This window comes from Adiantum capillus-veneris, chromosome 2 (assembly GCF_014529385.1).
Source record: "Adiantum capillus-veneris isolate H3 chromosome 2, ASM1452938v2, whole genome shotgun sequence".
Lineage (NCBI taxonomy): Eukaryota > Viridiplantae > Streptophyta > Polypodiopsida > Polypodiales > Pteridaceae > Adiantum > Adiantum capillus-veneris.
The window spans coordinates 62,662,471-62,685,910 of record NC_140932.1 but is presented as its reverse complement, the minus strand read 5'-3'; the positions used below and the strand labels follow the sequence as shown (position 1 = coordinate 62,685,910).

The following is a 23,440-nucleotide window of genomic DNA, read 5'->3' as shown; positions in this document are numbered from 1 at the left end:
TTGATGGAAGGCAAACTCATGACGCCGCTCCTCAATGCTAGTGAGCTCCTGTCGAGCCTGCTGCAACTGCTCCTCCACCCAAGGATTGTCTGGATGATGCTCCTGCATCTGCTGCAAGTAAGCAACGCCCTGTCAGAGACGCGTTTCCTCCTCCCTGGCTGCAGCCAAGCAAGCTGCAGATTCTTGGAGGAAGAAGCGTCTAAGCTCAGCAAGTCCAAAGGTCACTCTACCAGCAGGAGAGTCCTGCTTGTCCAAGACCTCTGTCCTAAGTGCCACTACTCGCTCTCTGAGCTCCGAGTCCAACCAGATCCTCTCAGGGATGCGGAACATCATGCTCCCCCTCCTGTTTATTAGTCACAATGAGTATGGTTGGAAAAAGTAGTCCCTGCCAGAATGCAAACAGATCCACGCATGTCACAATTGTGGTCACTGGCGTGGAAGTGATCTATCCGTGATAGATTCACTCCTACTCTGCGGTCCGAGCGAGAGAAGGATAAGTTGTCTGGGGGCCTCACAAAGCCCGAATGCTACCAAACATTTGAAATCCTCAAGGTCATACATAGGCGCTCCTAAGATGCCAAGTCAGCCCCGTGTACAGTAGCATGGCTACCTCCAATCGTGTCAGTGGGGTCCTCCAACATGTTGAAGTCTCCCCCAATACACCTTTGCTTTGCATGCGGCAGAGACTCAACAATGTGAGACCAAAACTCTGCACGTGCACTTGCCCCATTCATGAGGCAACCTTGAACTTGCATAGTAATCCATTGAGCCCTGCTAGGCACAATAATACCTCTGTCCACAATGGTCTGCTGCCATGAGTCCACAATAGTCATACATACCCTTCCCTGGATACCACCAGGTCCAAATGCAACTGACCAAAACGTCTCATAACGACCACGCAAAATCTGACCACATCGTCTAATGCGGCTCTCACATAGATGATGCTCCTGTAGCATAAGAATATCAATCTCACCACCCACAAGGCATTGTTGAAGCTCCTGACGCAATCGACCCCACTAGCATTGAAACGGGGTCCTCCTAATCCCTGCACATTCCATGAGACAATCCTCATGGGGTCCGAGAAAGAATCGATGCTGCAGCAGCAGCTAACCTCGCTATCTTCGAGGCTGGCTTGGATGGAGAGTAATCCGCATCCAATCGACCTCGAGATAGGCGTGACTGTACAGACTGTCCAACCCTGGCCCAAGAAGAACGTGCCGTCTGTAGGGCTACCTCCTCATTCCAGGAATCCTCATGTATATATACATAGCATGGTTGGCTTTGCGTGTTAGCAAAGAAGTGTACCACAATGTGTCTACATATTGTTGTGTCTGGAGGTGTCACTGAGAACTTGGCCAACGGCCCCAATGTTTGTATCAAATCGGTAACCCCCAAGTCTCCTGCGTGGAGAAAGAACTCGAGAGCGTGGGCTTGCAGCCAGTCCATCATTGAGTCCAAAGTCCACTTAGACTCGTCCCTGCTACACAGGGAAAGAGAAACCAACCGCTATGTCCAGGGCCTCTATCCCTCTCACTGCAAGAAACAGTACTTGGACTCGGAAGCAAGCCGCCTCAAAGTCTGGTGAAGAGTCGCCTAGAAAACTTGTGATGTTGTAGGCGAAGAAGTCCCACTGACGACGGATGCCGAAACTCGTCAGTCTTGGAGAGATTGCTGCAAAGGGAGACGTCTGCACTACAAGGGAGTCCTCAAGAAAGGCTGCTCCTCTGTGGCAAGGCAGCTCGTGGCAAAGGCGTTGCCAAGAGATCTCCTAGCGGCCGAGGAAGGTCTTGCTCCTTGGGTCGGCTGTGGGGCAGGAGCAGGAGAGGACGAGGAAGCAAGGGGGCTGGTGGGTGGAGTGGGAGGGGAGGCTCGGGGGGAGGAGGGGCTGTCGGAGGTGAAGATGAGGCGAGGGGTGGAGCGGGGTTTCGTTCTGTTGTAGAGGGTCGACATGGTTTTCTTAGGGAACCCACTGCTGCTGGCATGGAGTAGGACGACCACCAGGGGGGGCCTGACTGGCGTGGTGGTCCCTGGCAATGCCGACCACGGGCCTGCTGCCAACCCTCCTCTGTTTGGGCTCCAGGCTCAGAGGAGGAACTTGCCTGAGCTCCCTGTCTCTGTGTCTGCTGAGGTTGGTCAGCCTTAGGAGGTTGGGTCTGTGTCTGTGTCGAAGGTCGGGGCCTCCTTGGTGGACAAGCCTTCGCTAGATGGCCCATCTGTCTACAAGTGAAGCACTGATTCGAGAGGCCTGAATACTCTACACTCTGGCAGAGCCAACCACCACTCACCCACGGTAGTAGAATGATCTTCAGGAGGGTGTGGGTGTATCGAGCCAGAACGTGTACTGAAGGTATGCTAGCTGCCTTGGCAGTTACAGAGGCTGCTGTGCGAGGTGTCTCCAGGACAGTCCCAATCTTTGAGCCAATCCTGGACAGGAGCGGAAGGTACTCTCTCCTCAAGCCTGGGAAGGAGACTGAGATGGGGAGGTCTGTCTCCTCGACTAGAACATCGATAGCTGGGTCGAATCCATGACGCCACTGTCGAAAATGAGCTTGAACTACTCGGATGGCCAGGGGGTCATCGCAATGACCTTGGACTCCATCTCGAGGGTCTCAAACTCTATCTGCTAGTAGCCACGTTCGAGAAGCTGAACGTCAATGATCTTGCCCACCTTTGCTAAAAGGTGGGCCTGGAGGAGATCATGCACCTTCCCTCGGGTGCCGATGATCTTGCTGATAACAGAGGTAGCTTGAAGGGCGCCACCTCTGCCTCTAAGCTCGCTTGCTTTGTCGGCGAGAGAGCAAGTTGGATGGTGGGTTCCGTGGGGTCGAGCGAGGGGGGCTTCCGTCAAGGCTCTCTGTGGCAGAGCAGAATCCTCCATTTGTGTTTGTTGTTGTGAGGGCGAGCAAAGGTGGATCGAAGGCGTCGAAAAGCGATAGGGTGAATCGATGCTGCTTGGAAACACCACCAAGGACGAGCTAAGGTGAGCAACCAAGAGAGCGAGGGGGGGGGCGAAGGGGCGGGGTGGGTGGGTGGGGGGTGTGAGGGTAGTGCGAGGAGGGAATGGAGGGTGGGCAGGCTGCGGGCAGCTCAAGGCAGCACGAGGGAGGGGGAAGAGATGGGGCATGACAGGCTTAAGGTAGTGCAATGGGGAGCTTGGATAAGGGCAACGATGGCGAATGCGTACGGACAACAACAACGAGCGTTGTCCCGGGAGTTGTACCTTGTTCTTATCAATATATGATCACTGTAACTTATTTAGCAATCACATCCGGACCGTGCTGATCTTTTCACGGATGTCTTGATGTATTAAATCTTGTTACTATCATATCCACATCACCCCTCAAGTGAACAACAAAAAATGATGCAGTCATTTTGTTTTTCAAACACGCACTCAAAAAATACACACATGGGAGAGCACATGTAATAGATTTATTGTAGGAATTCCCATTTCAAAGTACTTCTTTACATAAAGTCATCCAACAAAATACTTTCAGCCCGTCAATATCCCTGAAATCTCAAAAGAAATAAGTGACTTTATTCCATTGAGGTAACTGGTGACAAAGGAGCGGAGTAACTCCCCTCTTGTGCAGTCTGCACTGCACCAGATTCAACTTGCTGATGCATCGACAACTCTTGGAATCGTAAAAAAAGCTTCAAGGTAAAGCTCTAATATCTGTGGAGTATCTGCTAGGTCCTCCAACCACTTGGCATCTAGAGCTGGACAATTCCAGAAATTGACTAAATACCGGCATGTCAGCTTACCTTTCACTTTCCTTTCCTTGTGAGCTCGGATTTGCTCGGGAATGAGAATCTCCTCTGTCTCCTCCACTTCGGGCTGCTCATCTGGCTCCCTGTCCATGGCTTTGAAAGGTCTCAATAGACTCACATGAAATGCATTGTTAATCTTCTAAGTATCTAGTAACTTTAGTCTGAAGGATACATCATGTATCATTTCTTGGATCTGGAAAGGTCCATAGTATCGCATACTTAGCTTTGGAAAAAGCCTCTCCTTACCCTTCTGTTTCCGCAGGCGTGCCTTGTCAAACCGTAGTAGCACCTTTCAAGGTTGTGTCAATGCCGTGATGGGCACTCTGTCAAAACCTTGTTCCTCAACCCTTGAGTTACACACAATATTGTCTTCCGCATCAGATAACCTTCTTTCATAGCATAGCCTACAATTGTCTCCCCACTCTGCAACCGGTCAAAGATGTATGCAAAATCTCGATTTGTGGCGTACTCATCAACCATATCCTCGAAGTTCTGATGGTGAATTGCGGAAATAGCCGACATCTGTGGCTTGCAAGACAACGTATCTACCACCAAGTTCTTCTTTCCCTTAACATGGACGATTTGAAAATGAAACTGGGACAACATAATTGCCCATCTCTCTATTTGTCCGAGACCTGTTTCTGGGACAAGAAGTATCTGAAACTTTGGTGATCGGTGAACACTGTAAAATCTGCTCCGAGTACAAAATGACGCCACTAAGTAAGAGCATGGATGATAGCCAATAGCTCTTTTGTGCAACCCGCTCTGTTCTCGAGAACATTCTACTCTCATAAGCGTGTATCTCTCGTAAGAAAACTCGCTCTTTTTCCCGTTAGCCATCAATCTATGTCGCCGTAGTGCCTGTAAAACCTATAACAGATGGTGTCTGTGCTCCGCCTCACTCTTGGAGAATATGATGATGTCGTGGAGGTGCCCACAAATGACCGGTACTCTCTAAAAATCTTGTCCATCATCCTATTGAACATTGCAAGAGCATTCATGAGACCGAAAGGCATCACCAAATACTCGTACAATCCAAAGGACGTCCTGGAACCCGGTCTTGTATACATTCCGGGGAGCGATCCTTATTTGATAATAGCCACTTTTTAGGCCGATTCTGTTGAAGCGTATAGAACCCTGTAACCTATCCAATATCATCGATTCTGGGTGTTGGAAACCTGTCCTTGATGGTGATTTTGTTGAGAGCTCTGTAGTCAATGCACATTCTCCATGATCCATCTTTCTTCAATACCAAAACCACTGGCGACCAGTAAGGTGATGTACTGGGTTGAATTAGGCTCTTTTCTAGAAGCTCTTTCACTTGGTTCATAGTTTCCTCGTTTTGGGCTCTGCTAACTTAATAGGGTGGCTGTTTCAGTGGCCTGTTGCTTGGAATCAAATTAATTGTGTGATCCTTAGGTCGCTGAGGAGGTAACTCTCCCAGTAAGCTCTTAGAGAAACAATCGGCTTGAGCTTGCAGGAAATCTTGTCGTTTCTTCTCAAGGTCGGACAGATTGAACTTTTATTGCCATTTAACTCATTCAAGTAGATCGAGTAAACAAACAGACTAGATTTCTTTATATTTGAAACGGCCGAAGCCGATACAAGTGGAACGGACTCGCCCTTTAATTTTACATGGAGTACAATATCTCTACCCTTTTCGTACTTCAATGTCGCTTTCCTAGCCCTGAAGTCGACCTCAACACCGCTCTTATGGTACTAGGGGATTCCCTAATGGACGTCACACCCTTCCAAAGGCATGATGTAGAAGTCCTCGTGCCCTATATACCCTTGACAATGCAACCGAAGTTTGCCTATGATAGGTGTAATGGAAACATCCCGTCTTGGTGCCGTTAGAACTGCCTGAGCCGGTGGTCCCATTTCTTCGGGCGTAATTCCAAGTCGAGCCACCAATTCAATTGAGATAAAGTTCCACCGTCAAAGAAGAAAAGGGCTTTTTGAAAAGAGGCCCTTGCACACTTTTAAAGGCCCTTGGCCTTGCCCAAAAGCAGTTACATGAAAAGCATCATGTCTAAAAGCATTTGGCCCCAAAACCTAAACGCGTAGAGTTGTCAGCGCAATTCGTGGAAATTCGTAGAGCTGTCACAGCAACAGTCATATCAAAACGCGAAACCTTCGTACAACCTGCCACGTCATCAACTGTTATGCAATTGAGGGTCTTGCTTTTATTTTTAAAGGCATTAGGCCCCTCGGCCCGGTTCCATAAGTTGTGCGGGTTAGGAACTTGCAAGTTGGTTAGAGCTTCTTTAGCTTCTTCCCAAGAGGTTTAATCCCCTTTTATTTTTAAAGGCATTAGGCCCCTCGGCCCGGTTCCATAAGTTGTGCGGGTTAGGAACTTGCAAGTTGGTTAGAGCTTCTTTAGCTTCTTCCCAAGAGGTTTAATCCCCTTTTGTCCGGGATCCATCCGCCACATCATCACTTTGTGATAATACACATCTTGCAAGTCCTCTCAACTCCAAGGATGTGTGCAAGTCTGCAAGTCTCAATATCTCGCCTGTGTGAGGACACTCTCAACTGTCCAATCGTTCATCTTTGGCATGTATGCATCCCTGTAGCTTGGCCGCTGTACGAAACCATCCTCTAAGATAGTGAGGAAGTGATCTATGTAATACAAGATTTTCGTTGTAGTCTGGTTTTTTTCTTAAATATGAAGTGTGGGAGATCCTGTTTGAGAACTCCGTTCCTCTTAGTGTGTGATTGGTGGATAAAGGGCGAGACAGGGTCACGCTCGAAGAGTGGTAGGTGCTCAATGTCCAAGTCTTGTGCGCTAAAAACTGGTGTCATTTGTGCATTCCATGATCTGCCCTGCCTCTGCTAGCTGTCTTGAGGCCTCGAAAGCTCTGTACTGGAGTCTATCCTATGGTAGATCTCCTATCCTTTGATTGAAACATACTGTCCAAATAGGGCCTCCACTACCATGGGTGGGATACCCAGCTTGGCTCTAAAATATCACGTGGAACTGAAGTTCAGTTGCAAATGATACGTGATAGCATCAAAATCTGTGGCCTCTCAATATGTTGCTTACATCATAGCTGGTGTGACTAATGTATCAAAAAGCGACCCCTTTGTGCGGGGCTTGTTGTCAATAAATTCATGGTATGTCGGACGCAAAGGCACCTGGCCTCTTAACTGGGAGAGTTGGTGAGTTACTTGACAACTCACACCAACTTATTCACAAAAGGCACACAATGAAGAACACTATCAATTCAGCGATGGAAGCTCCACTCACTTTTTTGTAAATATACTTTGAATAATTACAAGTGGGAAACCTCAAAGCGAGGAAAACCCATGAAAAGAAAGGGATACAAAAAACGGAGCACTATGAGGCTCCGAAGGCTAGAAACAGTCAAAGTAAATCTTGTAGGTATCAAAAGTGATGTCTCCAGCGTCGTAGGCAAAATGCAGCGCTTGACCAAGAGATAATTTGAAATAGGGAAAGGGATCAACAAAAGTGCCTTGGAACATTAAGGAGTTTCTATGGTGCCAGATGGCCCACATAGTCCAAAATCTAACCCAGTTGAAGAACACCGCAAATTGAGATTGTGGTGACTGGCCCAAAATGCCAAAAGCGTCTGTGAAAAGAGTCGGAAGGAAAACGAAGCCGAAGAGCAGTCGACACTTGCCGAATGAAGGCTCTGGAGTGACGACAACGCCACAGTAAGTGTGGCACGGTCTCCTCAGCTTCAAGGCATGTGGGACAGCGGGAAGGCGCAATATGCCGAGCATGTAACACACTACCAACAGGTAGAGCTCCCACCAAGCAGCACCACAAGAAAACACGTTCCTTCAAAGGCAGATGACTCTGCCAAATGCAAGACAATGTGTGTTGCCACCACAAGGATGACTCGGAAAGCGACCACAACTGATTATCTTGATGCACAATCCATACATCAGTCTGAAGGATGGCATAGACACTGCTAGCTGAAATGCAGTCCAATCTAGTAGTAGCGAGATTCAAGTCAGCGAAACGAGAGTCCACATCCAAAGGAGGAATGGGTGAATGAGCAACAAGCATCCTTTGGAGAATAGCGAAGACTCAACCGAAAGCGGGACACTGCATCAGCAAACGAAAGAACATAACCCGAGTCATCAACCACCTGATGCACCCGACAGATTTCTTTTTGGGAAAGAAAATACGCTTGGCGACGAGATCGTTAATCAATGTCGAAGCGAAAGCCCTGCTCCAATGCAGACTCTCTAAGCGAAGAGAGTTACCCACAGAGGATTGTCGACCATTCCAAGCCAAATGCGAAGTGACAACCTTCCAATCAACAATTAGAGAAGAAGTAAAGGGATATCCAGGAATGTGTCCTTCAAGCTTCCCAAAAACAACATCCCAATAAGTCGGTTTCCAATGACCAAAAGATGTGGTGACAATGTGCGTACACAAATGTGTGACCATGAGAGCCCAGGGTTGCTGCTGCTCCACCAAAACTGGCAACAACATAGCTTTCCCAGCCAGAAGATGACGTCGCAAGTCCAAAATATTTAACCCTCCAAGCTGCTTGGGAGAACACAGCTTGTCCATAAATAGAAGCCGAAGACCCTTCTTGCTAGAGGAGGTCCGCCAAAAATGCTCTAAAATATTGGACATGAGGGATTGCAAACGCAACCGAGGCCAGGATAACAAAGGCAAGTAAAATTGCACATAAGCCACAAGGACGCATTGGACAATCCCGAGACGCACATGAAGTGGCCACATGGACAATTTCCAATAATTCAACTTGGAATGAAGACGTTGGAGCACCCAATTCAGTTTCTGCATAGCTGATACATTCCAACCCGGCGGATAACCCCAATGGCGAACCAGAACATGTGGAGGAACAATCTCCCCAAGCCACAATATCTTATGCCAGTCACACTCTTTCAGAGGCAGTAGCTTGGATTTGCAAAAGTTAACTTTGAGAAGTGTTACCAATCCAAACAAGTGAAGAGTATGCATAATTGTTATACATTGTCATAGTTATTGCGAGGCATGAACAAAGAGTCATCCGCATAAGCCTGACTTGCAAACTGTCGTCCAGAAGGTAAAGTCAGGCCATGTAGCCTACCAGTGGAAGTCAAGGAATCCAAATACATAAACAAGGGATGAATAGCAATCGCATAAAGCAAAGCACTCAGAGGGCAGCCCTACCTTACCGACCGTCCCAAAGGTCAAGATTCTGTGAGAGATCCATCCAGCAAGCCTGCAGAAGTGCTGTGTGCATATAAAAAGAGCATGACACGGGATAGCCTAGGCCCAAAGCCCAAGTGTTGCATGGTATCCGCAATATAATCCGAAAGAATGCCTTTTCAATGTCGACCTGCATGACCAGGACATCCTGTCGAGTATATTTTTCATATTCCATTCCAATGATGACATTCACGAGGTTATCAGTAATTTGATGTCGTGGAATGAAGCCGTATTGAGATTGATGCAAGCCTTCATGCAGAAGCACTTGAGTCAGTTAGCAAGCATTTTTGCCATTAATTTATATACCACAGGCATGAGTGTAATAGGCCGCCAATGAGAGAATTCTTCACACAATGCATGCTTAGGTATCAGCTTGAGCAACCCTTCTTTCCAAGGGGAGGCCAATTCCTGCTGTTCCCAAGATGTATTCATCATGAACAACAGAGGCAGCTTCAAATAATCCCAGAAAGACAAGAAAAATTCCACAGAGAGACCATCCCAACCAGGAGCTCTCCATCGACCCAAATCAAGCAAGCTGGCATATAATTCCGACTTAGTGAAAACAACTTCCAAGTCTTGAGCCGTCGCATCGAGAGAGTGGGAGCAACATGCGATAGAAACATTTGACGCGCTTGGCGAGCTTCTCTCCTGGGAGAAGAAGGGGCCTCAAAAATCTTGCCATAATGAGAGTGTAGGGCTAGTGCCAGCTCTTGGAAAGTGGAGGTCCACTCCCCTTACGGTAATTTAACTCTCCGTATACCTTGAGACTGCCTGGAGTGATGCAAATGCTAAAAGAATTGTTTAGAAGCACATCCTTTATCTGCAAAAGCCTGTTGATGAACTCGAGTCTGTCATTTGGCCAATTTCCTCTTATCATTGTGCCGTAACATAATGCGAGCAGAAAGCAACTCAATCATTTGAGTGGCAGTAAGAGAAGAATGATTAGCTAAGTGCATTAATCTGCTACAAGCATCCTTTGCTTGATTAACTTGTTCCCTTAATCGTGACAAATAATCCCAGCCATAATCGTGGATAACACATTGAACACGCATAACAAAGCAGAACCAGGCTATGTCCATATTAACATACATCTAGGAGATCAAAGGCGGAATGACATCCACAATCATAGCGTGAAAGGTTCATGCTTGAGATAAGCATTATTGTTATGCAAAAGTCTCTTCTTGGGTAGGCGGTTAGTTTCAAGCATATGAGAAAATGATCCGAGAGACACATAGCATAATCAATCCTCATCTCGCATACAAAGTCATCATACTGTTGCATGTGAAAAAGATACCAGCGATCCAGCCGAGCGCGATACATAGATTGGGCATTATGCTGAAAAGTGAATCCTAGATCAATCGCATGCAAAAAGGACCACAAATCAAGCCCATTACAGGTCGACATAAATTGGTCCCATGATTGCCGTTCCATATGAAGCCTGCGAGATTGGCCTGTAGTATTATCCGCAAGGTTTGGTGCACTATTAAAATCCCCGCAGAGAAAGGCATTGGAACGCCAACAATAAGGGGAGATAGCACTCCACAACCGTGCCCTATCTGCAGAAGCTATGTATGCATATAATCCTCCAAATTTGAAAACTTCCCCATTAACAATACATTGGATGACCATCCATCTCCCAGTCGGGTCATTGAAAACCAAGGTCAGGAAGAGTTCATGTCGAACAAGTATAAGCATTCCAGAATAGTCAGCTGATTCTGCATAAGCTATCCCAATAACCCGCAAAGTAAGAAGTCTGTCCTACAAATTGATGGTGGTTATGCTCTTGAAGAACCACAATGTCTGCTTTACATGTATCTACATAGTGCCAGGTAAGCCGCCACTTGTCGTGATTGCATAACCCACGCACATTATAGGAGATGCAATTCAAAGATTTATGCATTCTATATGGTATATACAGTGGGCGAGGAAACGAGAAAAAGGGGAGAAAACTCAAGTACCAATGCCCATCGACACATCCTTCCCAGTTGTAGGTACCCGAGGAGATGGGTCAAGACCTGGATCCAGATGATTAAAAATAAAGGCACCTTGCGATGAAGAGGCTTCTCCTGTAACAACTTCCTTGTAAGAGCGAACCACCTTGTCCCAAGCTTCAGCCAAAGAAGTGTTGTCATTACAAGGGAGTTTTTTCTGAACAACATTCTTCAAAGGAGGCACATAATTACGAGAAGATGCCGGAATATGGGCTGTAGCAACTTTAGCGGGTTGCTTGGGCACCAACCAAGTTTGAGAGGTCGAAACTTGTTCTTTTCCCTTGTCTTTAATATTTGGAGAAGCAGAAAGTGCAGACAATTGTAATTGTTCCCTCTGCCTTTATTCGCCCGAGCTGTCGGGGAAGGAGGTTGAAGCACCTTTAATTGGAACCTCAGAAGATTTCGGAGGTGAGCGAGGTTGAGGAGTAGGGACAACCGAAGGAGGTGGTTGCAAATTCGGTTCCGGACATTTGGACCGCATATGATCAAATTTGCCACAGCGGAAGCAAGAATTTGCAAACTTACCCCATTTAAGCTTGAATGGACGCTTTCCAACCACTGCAGCCCCATATTCGATTGAAATACCTGCTGGTGTGGGGATATCTGTGTCCCACAGAATACAAAAGCGGTTAGTGTTTGCGTCCAGCTTAGGAGGGCAAATGACTTTGCCGAGCTGAGCAGCCAACAAAGGAAGAAAGTGACGCCAAGTGCGAGGAAAGTCGACCACCTCAACCCAGATGGGACACTTGTGACGAATGAGACTGTGATAGTCCTTGGTGAGAGCCCAAGGCAGTACATGAGTCATCTGTGTATTGAAAAAAAGAGGAGACATTTTAAGCAGAGCATCTCGAGCATCCATGTCGGCCAGCAAGTCTTCATAGAACCCTCACGCGCCAAAGTAAACCCCTCGGAGTGCTTGCCGCTTGAGTAGGAAATCAACCCATTGGCCTACATCCTGAGCCGTAGGCATTCTACCCGGGAAAAAAAGAACCACCGCGTTAAGAGCATATTGAGCAACGGGATCCATAAGCTCCTGTATAGGGATGCGCACTTCCATGACGGGGGCGGATTTCCCAGGCTTGACGTGCATGCTCGAAGTGCTCATGCAAACATTCTTTGATAAAGGCTTAAAGCATCCATATCCGAAGATTCCATGGCTTTTCGACGCTTGTATATACACTGATCAGTCGAATCCACGTGAAGGTCACACACACACACACACACACACACACACACACACACACACACACACTCTTTTTTTGGGGTTTTTGATATTTGATTGCTATAGACACAGACAGACACACATGAGGCTGAGTGTACAGAAACGCTTACACCTCTCTCTCTCACACAAAACGACAGGAGGACTGCGTGCAGGTGAAATCAAACTTCAACCATCAGCGCGCTGTGAAGGGCCTGCATAGGGTAGATGTTGTGCAGAACAAAGTTGCGCGACAGACGAGTGGCCGAAGGATTTACCACACACCCAAATCCGCCCCGCGCGCGCGCACGCGGGCACACACACACAGAGAGGATGGGGGCGAAATATGTACCAGGCCAGAGTGGTGCGCTGAGCTGAATAGCACGCAGGTGCTGCAGTGCACAGAGCAGGTCAGCGTGCAGGGGACAAACAGTGCGCAGGGGCTGCAGCGCACAGAGCACGCAGCACGTAGGTGTTGGACAACGTGCAGGGGACAGGCAGCGCGCAGGTATTTTTTTGCGTCACAATTTCTCCCGCTTCACACACACACACACACACACACACCATTTGGAAGCTCCACTCACACGCAAGCACAACCAATTCTAACCGTTAGTCTTTCACTATTCCTTGTAGCCTTACCTCCAATTGCATAGATGCAAAACTAGTTTACCTTGTGAAAAACCCTAGCTTCCTCCCTCAATTCTCCATCAACACAAATGCATGGAAGCTTTAGCACTTCGATAGTATTGACGCGGGATCACATGGAAGTGTATGAATCAGCTCCAACCAAATATCTTGTACAGTCTCCACCGGTGGAATGGGGCGTGCCTTGAAGATGCGGAAGCAATGGGATCTCCAAATGAACCAAAGAGTCAGGTTGCATATAAGCTCCCAACAAAGCACTCTATCACTGTTCCACTCCCGAGTTGTAAGCTCTGTGGCGGGTGGTCACAAGCGGCACAGCCGATTGAATGACCACTTTAGACCAACCAACTCCCAATTGCGGTAGCTCGATGGGCGACTAGCCACTGGAACATGGTGACTCGCCTTGGTTGTCTGTTGTCCCACAAGGGCTCCTAGAAATCTGGCAGGAACTCTGTTGTGAGCCCCCCTCTTACCAGTGTCCTGCTACAACAGGGCGTGCCTCTCTCGGAGCAGCCAGTATGTGACGCGCTGGTGGTGCTCTGTACTGGAAGAAAGGGATCCCTGGGTGATCAGCTGAAGCAAAAGGGTCCCACCAAGACCACTCTTGAGGGTCCCACTGCATACGCGACAGAGGGCGACTCTCCCAAGCCCAAAACCTCCAATGTGCAGCCTCAAGATCTGACGGGTATGGATCAAGCACATAGGTCCTCCCTCTGATGCGCACAACTCAAATCTGCTGGAAACAACACTCTCCTACACTCTCCATTGACTCTGTTGCCCACGTGGGTCCATTGAGATGCGTGTCGATGGTAGACAAACTCATGGCGCCGCTCCTCAATGGTGATCAGCTCCTATCGAACGTGCTGCATCTCATCCTCCATTTAGGGACTACATTGGTGCCGCTCCTGCATCCTCTGTAAGAGGCAGTGCTCTGATGGGGCCACTTCTCCTCCTCTCGGGCCGCAACTAATCGTGCTGGCGACTCCTGGGGAAAGAAGTGATTGAGCTCCCTGAGGCCATTGGCCACTCTAACATCAACGTCCCCTTGTGTGTCCAGACCCTCGGTCCAAAGCGCAACGACTTGCTCTCTGAGCTCTGTATCTAGCAAAATCCTCTCTGGGATACGCAACGTAACACTACCACTCTTCTGTAGAGTAAGGATCATTGGTGCATGATCGGAATAAGTAGTCCCTGTCAAAATGCAGATTGTACCACCCAAGTCATTTATGTGGTCACTAGCATAGAATTGATCTATCCTCGATAGATTCACTCCTCCTACTCTGTGGTCAGACCAAGAAAATGAGAGGCTGTCTGTGGGTAGTGCAAAGCCAGCATAGTGCCATACATCCAAGACCCTCAAAGCCATACATAGATGTTCCCAAGCAGCCAACTCAACCCCATGTACTGTAGCATGGCTGCCCCAATCCTTTGCAAAGGGTCCTCAATGCACCATTGCTCTGCATGAGGTAATGACTCCACCAAGTGTGACCAAAATTCAGCATGTGCACTCACATGGTTGGGTGCATAAATGTTCAAAAAACCCATAAGGCAACCATGGACTTGCGTAGTGACCCACTAAGCCCAGCCTTACACAGTGATGCCTATGTCCACAAAGACCTACTGCCATGAATCTGCAATAGTCATACATACACCTCCCTGAATGCCACCAACTCAAAAGTAGCTCTGATCAAAAGGTCTCATAGCGATCACGCAAGATCTGTCCACATCGCTTGATACGACTCACACACAAATGATGCTGTTGGAACATGTAGTCTGAAACAAGCCGCCTTGAGGTCAGGAGAAGAGTTGCTGAGAAAGCGTGTAAAGTCGTAGTTGAAGAAGTCCCAGCAGTGGCGGATGGTCAACCTGTGAGGGACTGCCGCAAAGGGCGACGCTTGCACTAGGAGAGCCGTCTGCAGATAGGGCTTCTTTTCTCGTGCCAGGCGGCTTGTGGCAAATCCACAGCAAAGAGACCTTTGAGTTGCCAAAGAGTGGCCTGTCCCCTAGGCTGGCGGCGGGGCATGGGAGGGGTCAAGAGATGGGGTGGAAGGACTAGCGGGAGAGATGGGAGAGGCGGAGGGGGCGGGTAGAGGAGGAGGAGGTGAAGGTGGAGAAGTGGGGATGTTACACCGGGAGGAGGGGTTGGCTGTCGATGATGAAGCTGAGGTGGAGGGGTTATTGACCGGCTCATCCTACTGGAGAGGGTCAAAACGGTTCCCTATGAGAACACAGGGCTGCTTGCCTAGTGTAGGACGACCACCAGGGCGCCAAACTAGTGCGCTTATCCGTCATGACAAGGGCCATGAACCTGCTGCCAGCCCTCATCTACCTGGGCATCTGTGTCAGAAGAGATACCGCTTGTGCTCCTTGTGTTGTTGCGTGTTGAGCCTGGCCAGCCTTCGTAGGCTGGGTTTTTGTCGAGGGTTAGGTCCTCCTCCGTGGACATGCCTTTGCAAAATGACCCATCTGTCTGCAAATGAAGCACTGATTCGAGAGGCCCAAATACTCTACGCTATGAAGGATTGATCTGAGGTAGTAGAACCACCTTCGGGAGGGTGTGAGTGTCTTGAACTAGCATACGTATTGTAGGTGTGCGTGCTGCCTTGGCAACGATTGAAGCTGCCATGCGTGGCGTCTCTAAAACATTCCCAATCTTGGAACCTATCCTGGAAAGTATCAGGAGATACTGTCTCCTCAAGATGGGGAAGCAGATTGAAATGGGCACGTCTGCTTCCTTGACAAGAACATCGATAGCTGAGTGGAAACCATGGCATCGCTGTCGAAAATGAGCCGTGACTACTCGGATGGCCGGGGGGCTCATCGCAATGACCTTGGATGCCATCTCGGGAGTCTCAAACTTGATCTGGTCGTAGCCGTGCCCGATTATCTTGCAGATAATAGAGGTGGCCTGAAGGCGCTCCACCTCTGCTTATAAGCTCGCTTGCTCTGTCGGTGAAAGAGTAAGTCGGATGGTAAGTTCCGCAGTATCGGGCGAGGGGGCGTCAGTCGAGTCCCTCTGGGAGGAATAGAGTCTTCCATTTGTGTCTTCTGCTGTGAAGGCGGAGAAGGACGGGTCGACTGTGAAGGAGGTGAGTCAGAGGACGAAGAACAACTTGGCAACAGCTTCAAGAGACAACGGAACGAAGTAGCGTGCGGGGGGGGGGGGGGGGGGGGGTGTGGCGAAGAGCAGCAGCGAGCTTCGTGCAACTTATTAATCTTTTCTTCATCCGTTATCCTTATGAACTTCTGTTCCTTATTTAGGATCCGTGAGAACCAAGGTTTTCCGCGTCTTGAACTCACCTTCCAATCTTAGGGCATGGCATCCCTATAACTCTATTCTGACTCTATTCCTTTAGTCCTCTGCCATAGAAATCTTAGCATCAACTCTACTATCGTGGACACAAAGTCCCTCCCGGGGAATCTCTTCCCCCCGATCCAAACTTGAGATGAGAGCGCACAACTCTTTGGTCTGTGGATCTACTTCCAAACTTAAGGTGCCAAACCCTTTCGGTTGATCCGGCTCTGTTTCCACAAAGTGCTTCCCTTGTAGAGGCTCATGCTTTCCTCTGCTCCTACTCCCTCGTGCAAGGGGGGAGTGCACTTGCAAACAGACACTCATAGATCAAACCCTCTAAACATGAAAAGCATCACCTGTGAAGACTCGAAACTCAGAAAGCAACTTAGTTCTCGAAAAGCAACTCCCTGGAAGAGATCTCTATGAAGAGAACCTTCTCTTCCAATCACAAAAGAGTAGTGCTCACGGGTTCCTTCTCGTAAATCAGCCTCGTCTAAGATGTTTATGGACTGAAAACAGAGAAAAACAGCAACTTATCACGATGGAAACAATCTTTGAGGGCACTTCTTCGCGATGAAGCTCATCTTCTTGGTCTTGGCGTCAACTGGTGCACTTAGGGCAGCCATAGGGGTCGTTGGCACCTTCATCTCGATTGCTGAAATCTGCAGCAGCATGGACACATCTTTTGGTTTCCTCCTGCAAGTCCTCCTAGAACTGGGGCGTCAGTAGGTGCTTTTATAGGCCGGGATCAACAGGAATAGGGGAGGGATGCCTTGGCAAGAATAGAGGTACAGGGGCGCGTAGATCAACCCACAACCAAAAGGTTGTGCATGCAAAAAAGAGAGAGAGGAGACGGAGAGTGGTGACGTTTGGAAGGTGAGCTCCAATGGAGAGCATTAGGGCAGCAAGAGGGGAGGCACAACTCTTTGGGGGGCAGGGTAGTATGCTGAAGCAGCTAGGGATTGATCATCTCTATCTGCATGCAAAGAGGCTGCTTGTGAAAGGTTGTCATGAATTCTGATTTTGGTTGCTGTGTTCCTGCATGTATGGGTCTGTGCTTTTTAAATACATAACAGTTCTTTTTCTGATTTCGAAGCATTTTTTGTTGTAATGATGCAGCAAAGAGAAAGGTTATTTTGAGTAGACTGAGTGCCATGCGAGAGGTACAGGTCGATATTGAAGCGTTTTCATCAAATCTTCAGGAAGCCATAGAGAAAAAAGAGATTCGTAAAAGGTTGTCTAAAAGAGAGGCTGACTTGCTTTTATTTATATAATAGGTGTGTTTCTTTATCTCAAGATTTGTTTTTTCATTTGCGACATACTTTCCAGTCAGCATGATATGGCAGATGGCATGAGGCGTATGTTTGAACCTTTTGAAAAGGTAGCTAGAGCAAACCATGTCTGCCCTTGCTGTGAGCGTCCCTTTACACCTCAAGAAGAAGATGATTTTGTGAAGAAGGTAAGGTGGCCACAATGCTAGACCATCAGAGGTAATTTTTTGGTTTCTCAAGTTGAAATCTATGAGGTGTTTTCTCCTTTTCTTTCTTGCAGCAAAGGATAAAGAGTTCAAGCACAGCGGATCGACTTCGAGAGTTGGCTTCTCATTACTCACAGGCAGAGTCAAAAGTTCAACAGCTAGAAAAGCTCAGGCCTGTTTACGAGGATTACACAAAGCTAGTCTTGAATACAGTTCCTGCCACAGAAAAGCTGATTGCAGAGCTTCAAGAGGATTATGAAAGCAAAAGCCGTGCTCTTCATGATGTATGCTGTCTTTCTTGCCATGAACTTCTTACTGTTTGACAGTTTTCATATAAGCTGACAGATATGCTGATACAATCTTCTGACAGCTCGAAGATTTGAGTGTACATGCCAAGACAGAGAAGGATCTTATTGAAAAATTATATCAGGCAGCAGATGCAGTGGACAAGTTAGGACAGGAGGCTAAGATGATTCGCTCGCAAATTGGAGATTTAGAATACAAACTAAACATCTCATCTCAAGGACTGCGTTCAGTGGAGGAAATTCAGTCAGAACTATTAAAATCTGGTGACTTACGGTAAAATCCATCTATGTCTGCAAAATTTAAATGGAATTGCTGGTTGTGAAAATTGATGGCATGGGCACTTATCTGCATGTGCTTGTATCAGGGATACCTTAAACAAATCTTTGGAAAGGTTAGTGGCTGAGCAAATTCACCTCAAAGATGACTTCAATACAGCTTCAAATCGATTGCGTGATGTAAGAGAGGAGAAACTGAAAGTATTGGCAGAATTGAATAAAGTTAAAGGCCTACGTATGGAACGCAACCGTTTACTGGAACAGATTTCACAAGCACAGCTTGATGTTCAGGTAATTTATTGCCCTGCTCATCAGGCCCCTACTTCTCTAGCCCTTTCTACTTGCTCTGAGAATGATAGGTTGTACCGTTTTTTTTCGCAAAACAAGGACCTTTTTGGCTTGAGGGAAGAACCTGATGGGCATCTCTTTTAGAGGTCAAAATGTGCCATGAATCAAATCAGGGTTTAATTGACGATGATATCCCTCAACATAACATCTGAAAACAAATGAAGTATAATACTTGAGTGAATTAAAAAGCTCTTAAATGAATCATATATGTACGCTACAACTGGCAAGTCATAGGAGTGGTCTTTGCTCAGGGTAGTGTCTCCATCAAGGTCGCCTTGCCATGACTCAGGCATGGTTCCGCCGATAGCAGGTGATGATGGCTCGAATGTGCTGATGGTGAGGAAGCTTGTGGTGGTGGATGATGGCAGAGAGCGTGGTTCTCTAGGCACTGGGCTTTTGGCTGTGAGAGAGATATGAGAGAGGAGAGCGGAAACAGAGAGAGAGAACAGTCTAAATGTAGAAACATAACTGCTAATCGACTCCTTATTGTTCTATATGATCAAAAGAATAGATAAGGTGGAATGCTTGCTGCTGCTGTCCGTACACCCTCGCCATCGCCATCTGCCCAGCTTCCCCTCGCACTGTTCCCAGCCTGCCCCACCCCCCCGTGCTCGTGCTTCCCCCTGTAGGCTGCCGTGCTGAGTTAGCCCGCTTGGCGTACTGCCCAGCGCTGCTCGCCGTGCATTTCTCCCACCTCCCCTGCCCCCCCCTCTCCTTTCTATCGTTCTCTGGTTTGCTGGCCTTGGTGGTGTTTCCTAGCGGCAGCGACTCTTCCTTCGCCTCATTTAGCTTCTTCGATGCTGTCGTTCGACCTTCGCTCGTCTTCACAGCAGCAGACACAGATGGAGGATTCTGCTCCGCCATAGAGGGACTCCACTGAAGCCCCCTTGCCCGACCTCGCAAAACCCACCATCCGACTTACTCTTTCGCTGACAGAGCAAGTGAGTTTAGAGGCAGAGGTGGCGCGCCTCCAGGCCACCTCTGTTATCTGCAAGATTCTCGGCACCAGACCCAACAGAGGGGAGGTGCGTGATCTCCTGGCCCGCCTTCTTGCAGAGGTGGGCAAGATCCTCGATGTTCAGCTTCTCGGACGTGGCTACTACTAGATAGAGTTTGAGACTCCCGAGATGGCGTCCAAGGTCATTGTGATGAACCACATGGCCATCCAAGCAGTTCGAGCTCATTTTCGACAGTGGTGCCACGGTTTCGACCCAGCTACCGATGTTCTTGTCGAGGAGGCAGACCTTCCCATCTCGGTCTGCTTCCTTGGCCTAAGGCGAGAGTACCTTCTACTCCTGTCCAGGATTGGCTCAGAGATTGGGACCGTCCTGGAGACACCTCGCTTGGCAGCCTCTGTAGCTGCCAAGGCAGCTGGCACTTGCACAGTACGTGTTCTGGTTCGGGTCATTCTACTATCTCGGGTGCGTGGTGGTTGGCTCCGCCAGAGCGTGGAGTATTCGGGCCTCCCGAATCAGTGTTTCATTTGTTGACAGATGGGCCATTTAGCGAAGGCCTGTCCACGGAGGAGGTCCCGACCTTCACCTCAGGCTCAGCCCCAGCCTCCTAGGGTTGGCCAGCAGCAGCAAACAGAGTCACAAGGCCCTCAGGCTAACTTACACTCTGAGCCTCAGGCTCAGGTAGAGGAGGGCTGGCAGCAGGTTCGTGGTCGGCGTCGACAGGGGCCACCACGACAGCCTGGCCCTCTGGGTGGTCGCCAGGCTCGAGTCCAGCACCAGTGGGTTCTCACAAGGAACCGTTTTGACCCTCTTCAGCAGGACGAGGTCCCAGCTCCACCTGCCACCTTAGCCTCACCTTCGATAGCCCCCCCTCGCCCGCCCCGAGTTCTCCTTCGCCCCTCCTTCCTCCTCCCCGCCTCCCCCCTTTCCTTCCGCCGCTCCCCGGCGCCCCACTCTCTATCCCCCACTAGCCCCCCTGCTTCCATATCTCCTCCCGGTCCTAACCCACAACCGATTCGTGGGGTAGGACCTTCTGGGTGCTAGGAGATCTCTTGGCAGCGCTAATGCTACGAGTCGCTTGGCGAGAGAGGGACATCCTTTCTTGCGAACCCCCCGTATGGTGCAGACGCGTCCCTTTGCAGCAATTCCACGTTGACTGACGAGCTTCGACATTCGTTGTAGGTGGGACTTCTTCGCCTACGACTTCACACGATTTCTCGGCGACTCTTCACCAGACTTTGAGGCAGCTTGTTTCAGAGTTCATATACTGCTCCTTGCAGCTAGAGGGATAGAGGCCTTGGACACAGTGATTGGCTTCTCTTTTCCCTTATGTGGCAGGTACCAATATGAGTGAACGCTTGACTCAGTGATGGAGTGGTTGCAGGCACAGCCCTCGAGTTCTCTCACCACATGGGAGACCTGGGGATTACAGACCTGGTACAAACTTTGTGGCCGTTGGCCAAGCTCTCAGTAACACCTCCAGACTCGGCAAGATGTAGATACATTGTAGTACACTTCTTTGTTGCCACACAGAACCCACCATGCTATGAATACATACATGAGGACTTCTGGACAGAGGAGGTTGCCCTGTGCACGACATGCTCTTCTTGGGCCTGGGCTAGACATTCTTTGCAGTCAAGCCTATCTCGGGGCCGCTTGGATGCGGATTATTTCCCATCCAAGCCAGCCTCGAAGATAGCGCGGTTACCTGTTGTTGCAGCATTAGTTCTTTCTTGTTCTCCATGAGGGTTGTCTCATGGAACGTGCACAGATTAGGTGGGCCCTAGTTTCAGCGCCAGCGGGGTCGATTGCGTCAGGAGCTTCAGCAAAGCCTTGTGGGCGGAGAGATTGATCTTCTTATGCTGCAGGAGCATCATCTTTGTGAGAATCGCATTAGACGATGTGCTCAGCTTTTGCGTGGGCGATATGAGACATTTTGATCAGCTGCATTTGGACTTGGTGGTATCCTGGAGGGGTTTGTATCATAGTTACCCGGAACACGGAACGGGAACGGCAACGGGATCCTCGCGGAACGGGGGAACGGCTAGGGGTCCGGAACGGGAGGTATAAAAAACACCCAAATAGTGCAATTTTTAGCTCCTTGTGTTTAAATACAAGGAGTATTAGAGTGCTTTGACTCTAATACTCACAAAAAACTCGTTTTGAAGACCATTCAACCTTGCTATGACTAGATGAAGAGAGAGAGAGAGAGAGGGAGGGAGAGGGAGAGATTTGAGAGAGTGGGAGGGAGAGGAAGAGAGCTTGAAGCCTTGAGCCTTGAGAGAGTGAGTCTTGAGAGGGAGAGGGAGAGAGCTTGAGCCTTGAGGATTAGAGGAAATTTTAGCTTTCAAACACTGAAAAGAGAAGCTGACTTCAAATCCGGTAATCATTCTGCCAGATCTTTCGAAACCTTTTGTGGTTCAGTGTGATGCGTGATGCCATAGTCTTGGTGCAGTTCTAATGCAAAATGGCCGAGTAGTCGCATATGAGAGCAGAATTCTTTTGAAGACTGAAAGGAACATGCAAATCTATGAGAAAGAATTGCTGGCAGTAATCCATGCTCTCACTAGTTGGAAACACTATCTGCTAGGGGTTGATTTTGTTGTCCAAACCGATCATCAAACCTTGCAATATTTTCTCACACAGACGAAGTTGTCTGAGAAGCACATGCGATGGGCAAACATCTTGTCAATGTTCCATTTTCAGATTGTGCATGTGCAAGGCAAAAAGAACGTGGTGGCTGATGCGTTGTCACGAAAGCCCCAAATTTCAGCAGTGTCAATTCCGTACCATTGTGAACTAGACGAAATGAAGACACAATATCTGAAGATTCAGATTTTGCAAGGATTTATGACCAGCTTGTTGATGGGCAACATCATGAGCACTATATGCTTAAGAATGACTTTCTCATGATGCATGGAAAGTTATGCGTTACAAAACAGTTACGGCCAAATATTTTGATGGAAAGTCACGCTCCACCTTACGCTGGGCATCGTGGAATTGATGCAACAGTAAAAGGGGTTGAGGCATTCTTCTATTGGCCAGCTTTGCATCAAGATGTTGACACATTTGTAAGATCATGCTTGGTATGCCAAAAAGTCAAATTTGACAGACAAAAGCAACCGGGATTGTTGCAGCCATTGCCGATCCCTGATAGGCCTTGAGAAAGCATAGCAATGGACTTTATCTTTGACCTTCCAAGGACGCAAACAGGCAATGATGGGATTTGACTATCATTTGTAGGTTCAGTAAGCATGCCCATTTCATTCCTGTGAGGAAGAAGATAAAGCCAGAACACATGGTCAAGATATTCATGAGCAATATCTTTAAATATCGTGGGATACCTCAGTCAATTGTCAGTGAGACAGGGATCCACGTATGACGAGTCTTTTCTGGAAGGCATTGTTTGAGAACATGGGCACTACGCTAAAGTTCTCTTCTTAGTTTCATTCGCAAACTGATGGACAGTCAGAAGAGGCAAATTCTACTGTGTTGGACCTGCTCAAATGTTATCTATCAGAGCACAAGGCAACTTGGGAACACCATCTCCCATTGGTCGAATATGCTTACAATAACACTGTGCATACGTCAACAAGTAAGGCACCATTTGAGATAGTGGAAGGAGGGAAGAAAGTCCCCCCATTTTGCAGACTAAGGACAAGATATTTGAGGCAGACAATTATGTGCAAGATATGGATGAAACATACAGGAAGATAAAGATTGCTCTTGAGAAGACTCAGGCTAAGCAAAACAAAGCTGTTGATCGTCACCGCCGTGAACTTGTATTTTCACTTGGTGATTGGGTGCTTTTGCGCTTTGAAAAAGCCAGGTTAAGGAAAAGGAAAGGCAAGGAACGTTTGTTTCCTAAGCTCAGTATGCGATATTATAGTCCTTTTCAGATTTGAGAAAAGATCAGCGATGTAGCTTACAGGTTGAAGCTACCAGAAGGTTGGAAAATACATAATGCTTTTCGTGTCAGCCTTCTAA

The 23,440-nt window shown here is 48.2% G+C and overlaps 1 protein-coding gene across 3 annotated transcripts in view; it reads left to right on the top strand.

Annotated features, from left to right (window-relative positions):
- Positions 1–23,440, top strand: part of RAD50 (DNA repair-recombination protein (RAD50)) — a 217,930-nt gene that overhangs the window by 77,655 nt on the left and 116,835 nt on the right. For all 3 annotated transcript variants that reach the window (XR_015184709.1, XM_086485806.1, XM_086485815.1), the window contains exons 14-18: positions 17,211–17,325; positions 17,421–17,550; positions 17,643–17,852; positions 17,939–18,147; positions 18,239–18,440. Coding sequence is in view for 2 of the 3 variants with exons in the window: in XM_086485806.1 (XP_086341932.1) it covers positions 17,211–17,325; positions 17,421–17,550; positions 17,643–17,852; positions 17,939–18,147; positions 18,239–18,440 (866 nt within the window). In the remaining variant the exon portion in view is untranslated. The remainder of the gene's footprint in view (positions 1–17,210; positions 17,326–17,420; positions 17,551–17,642; positions 17,853–17,938; positions 18,148–18,238; positions 18,441–23,440) is intronic.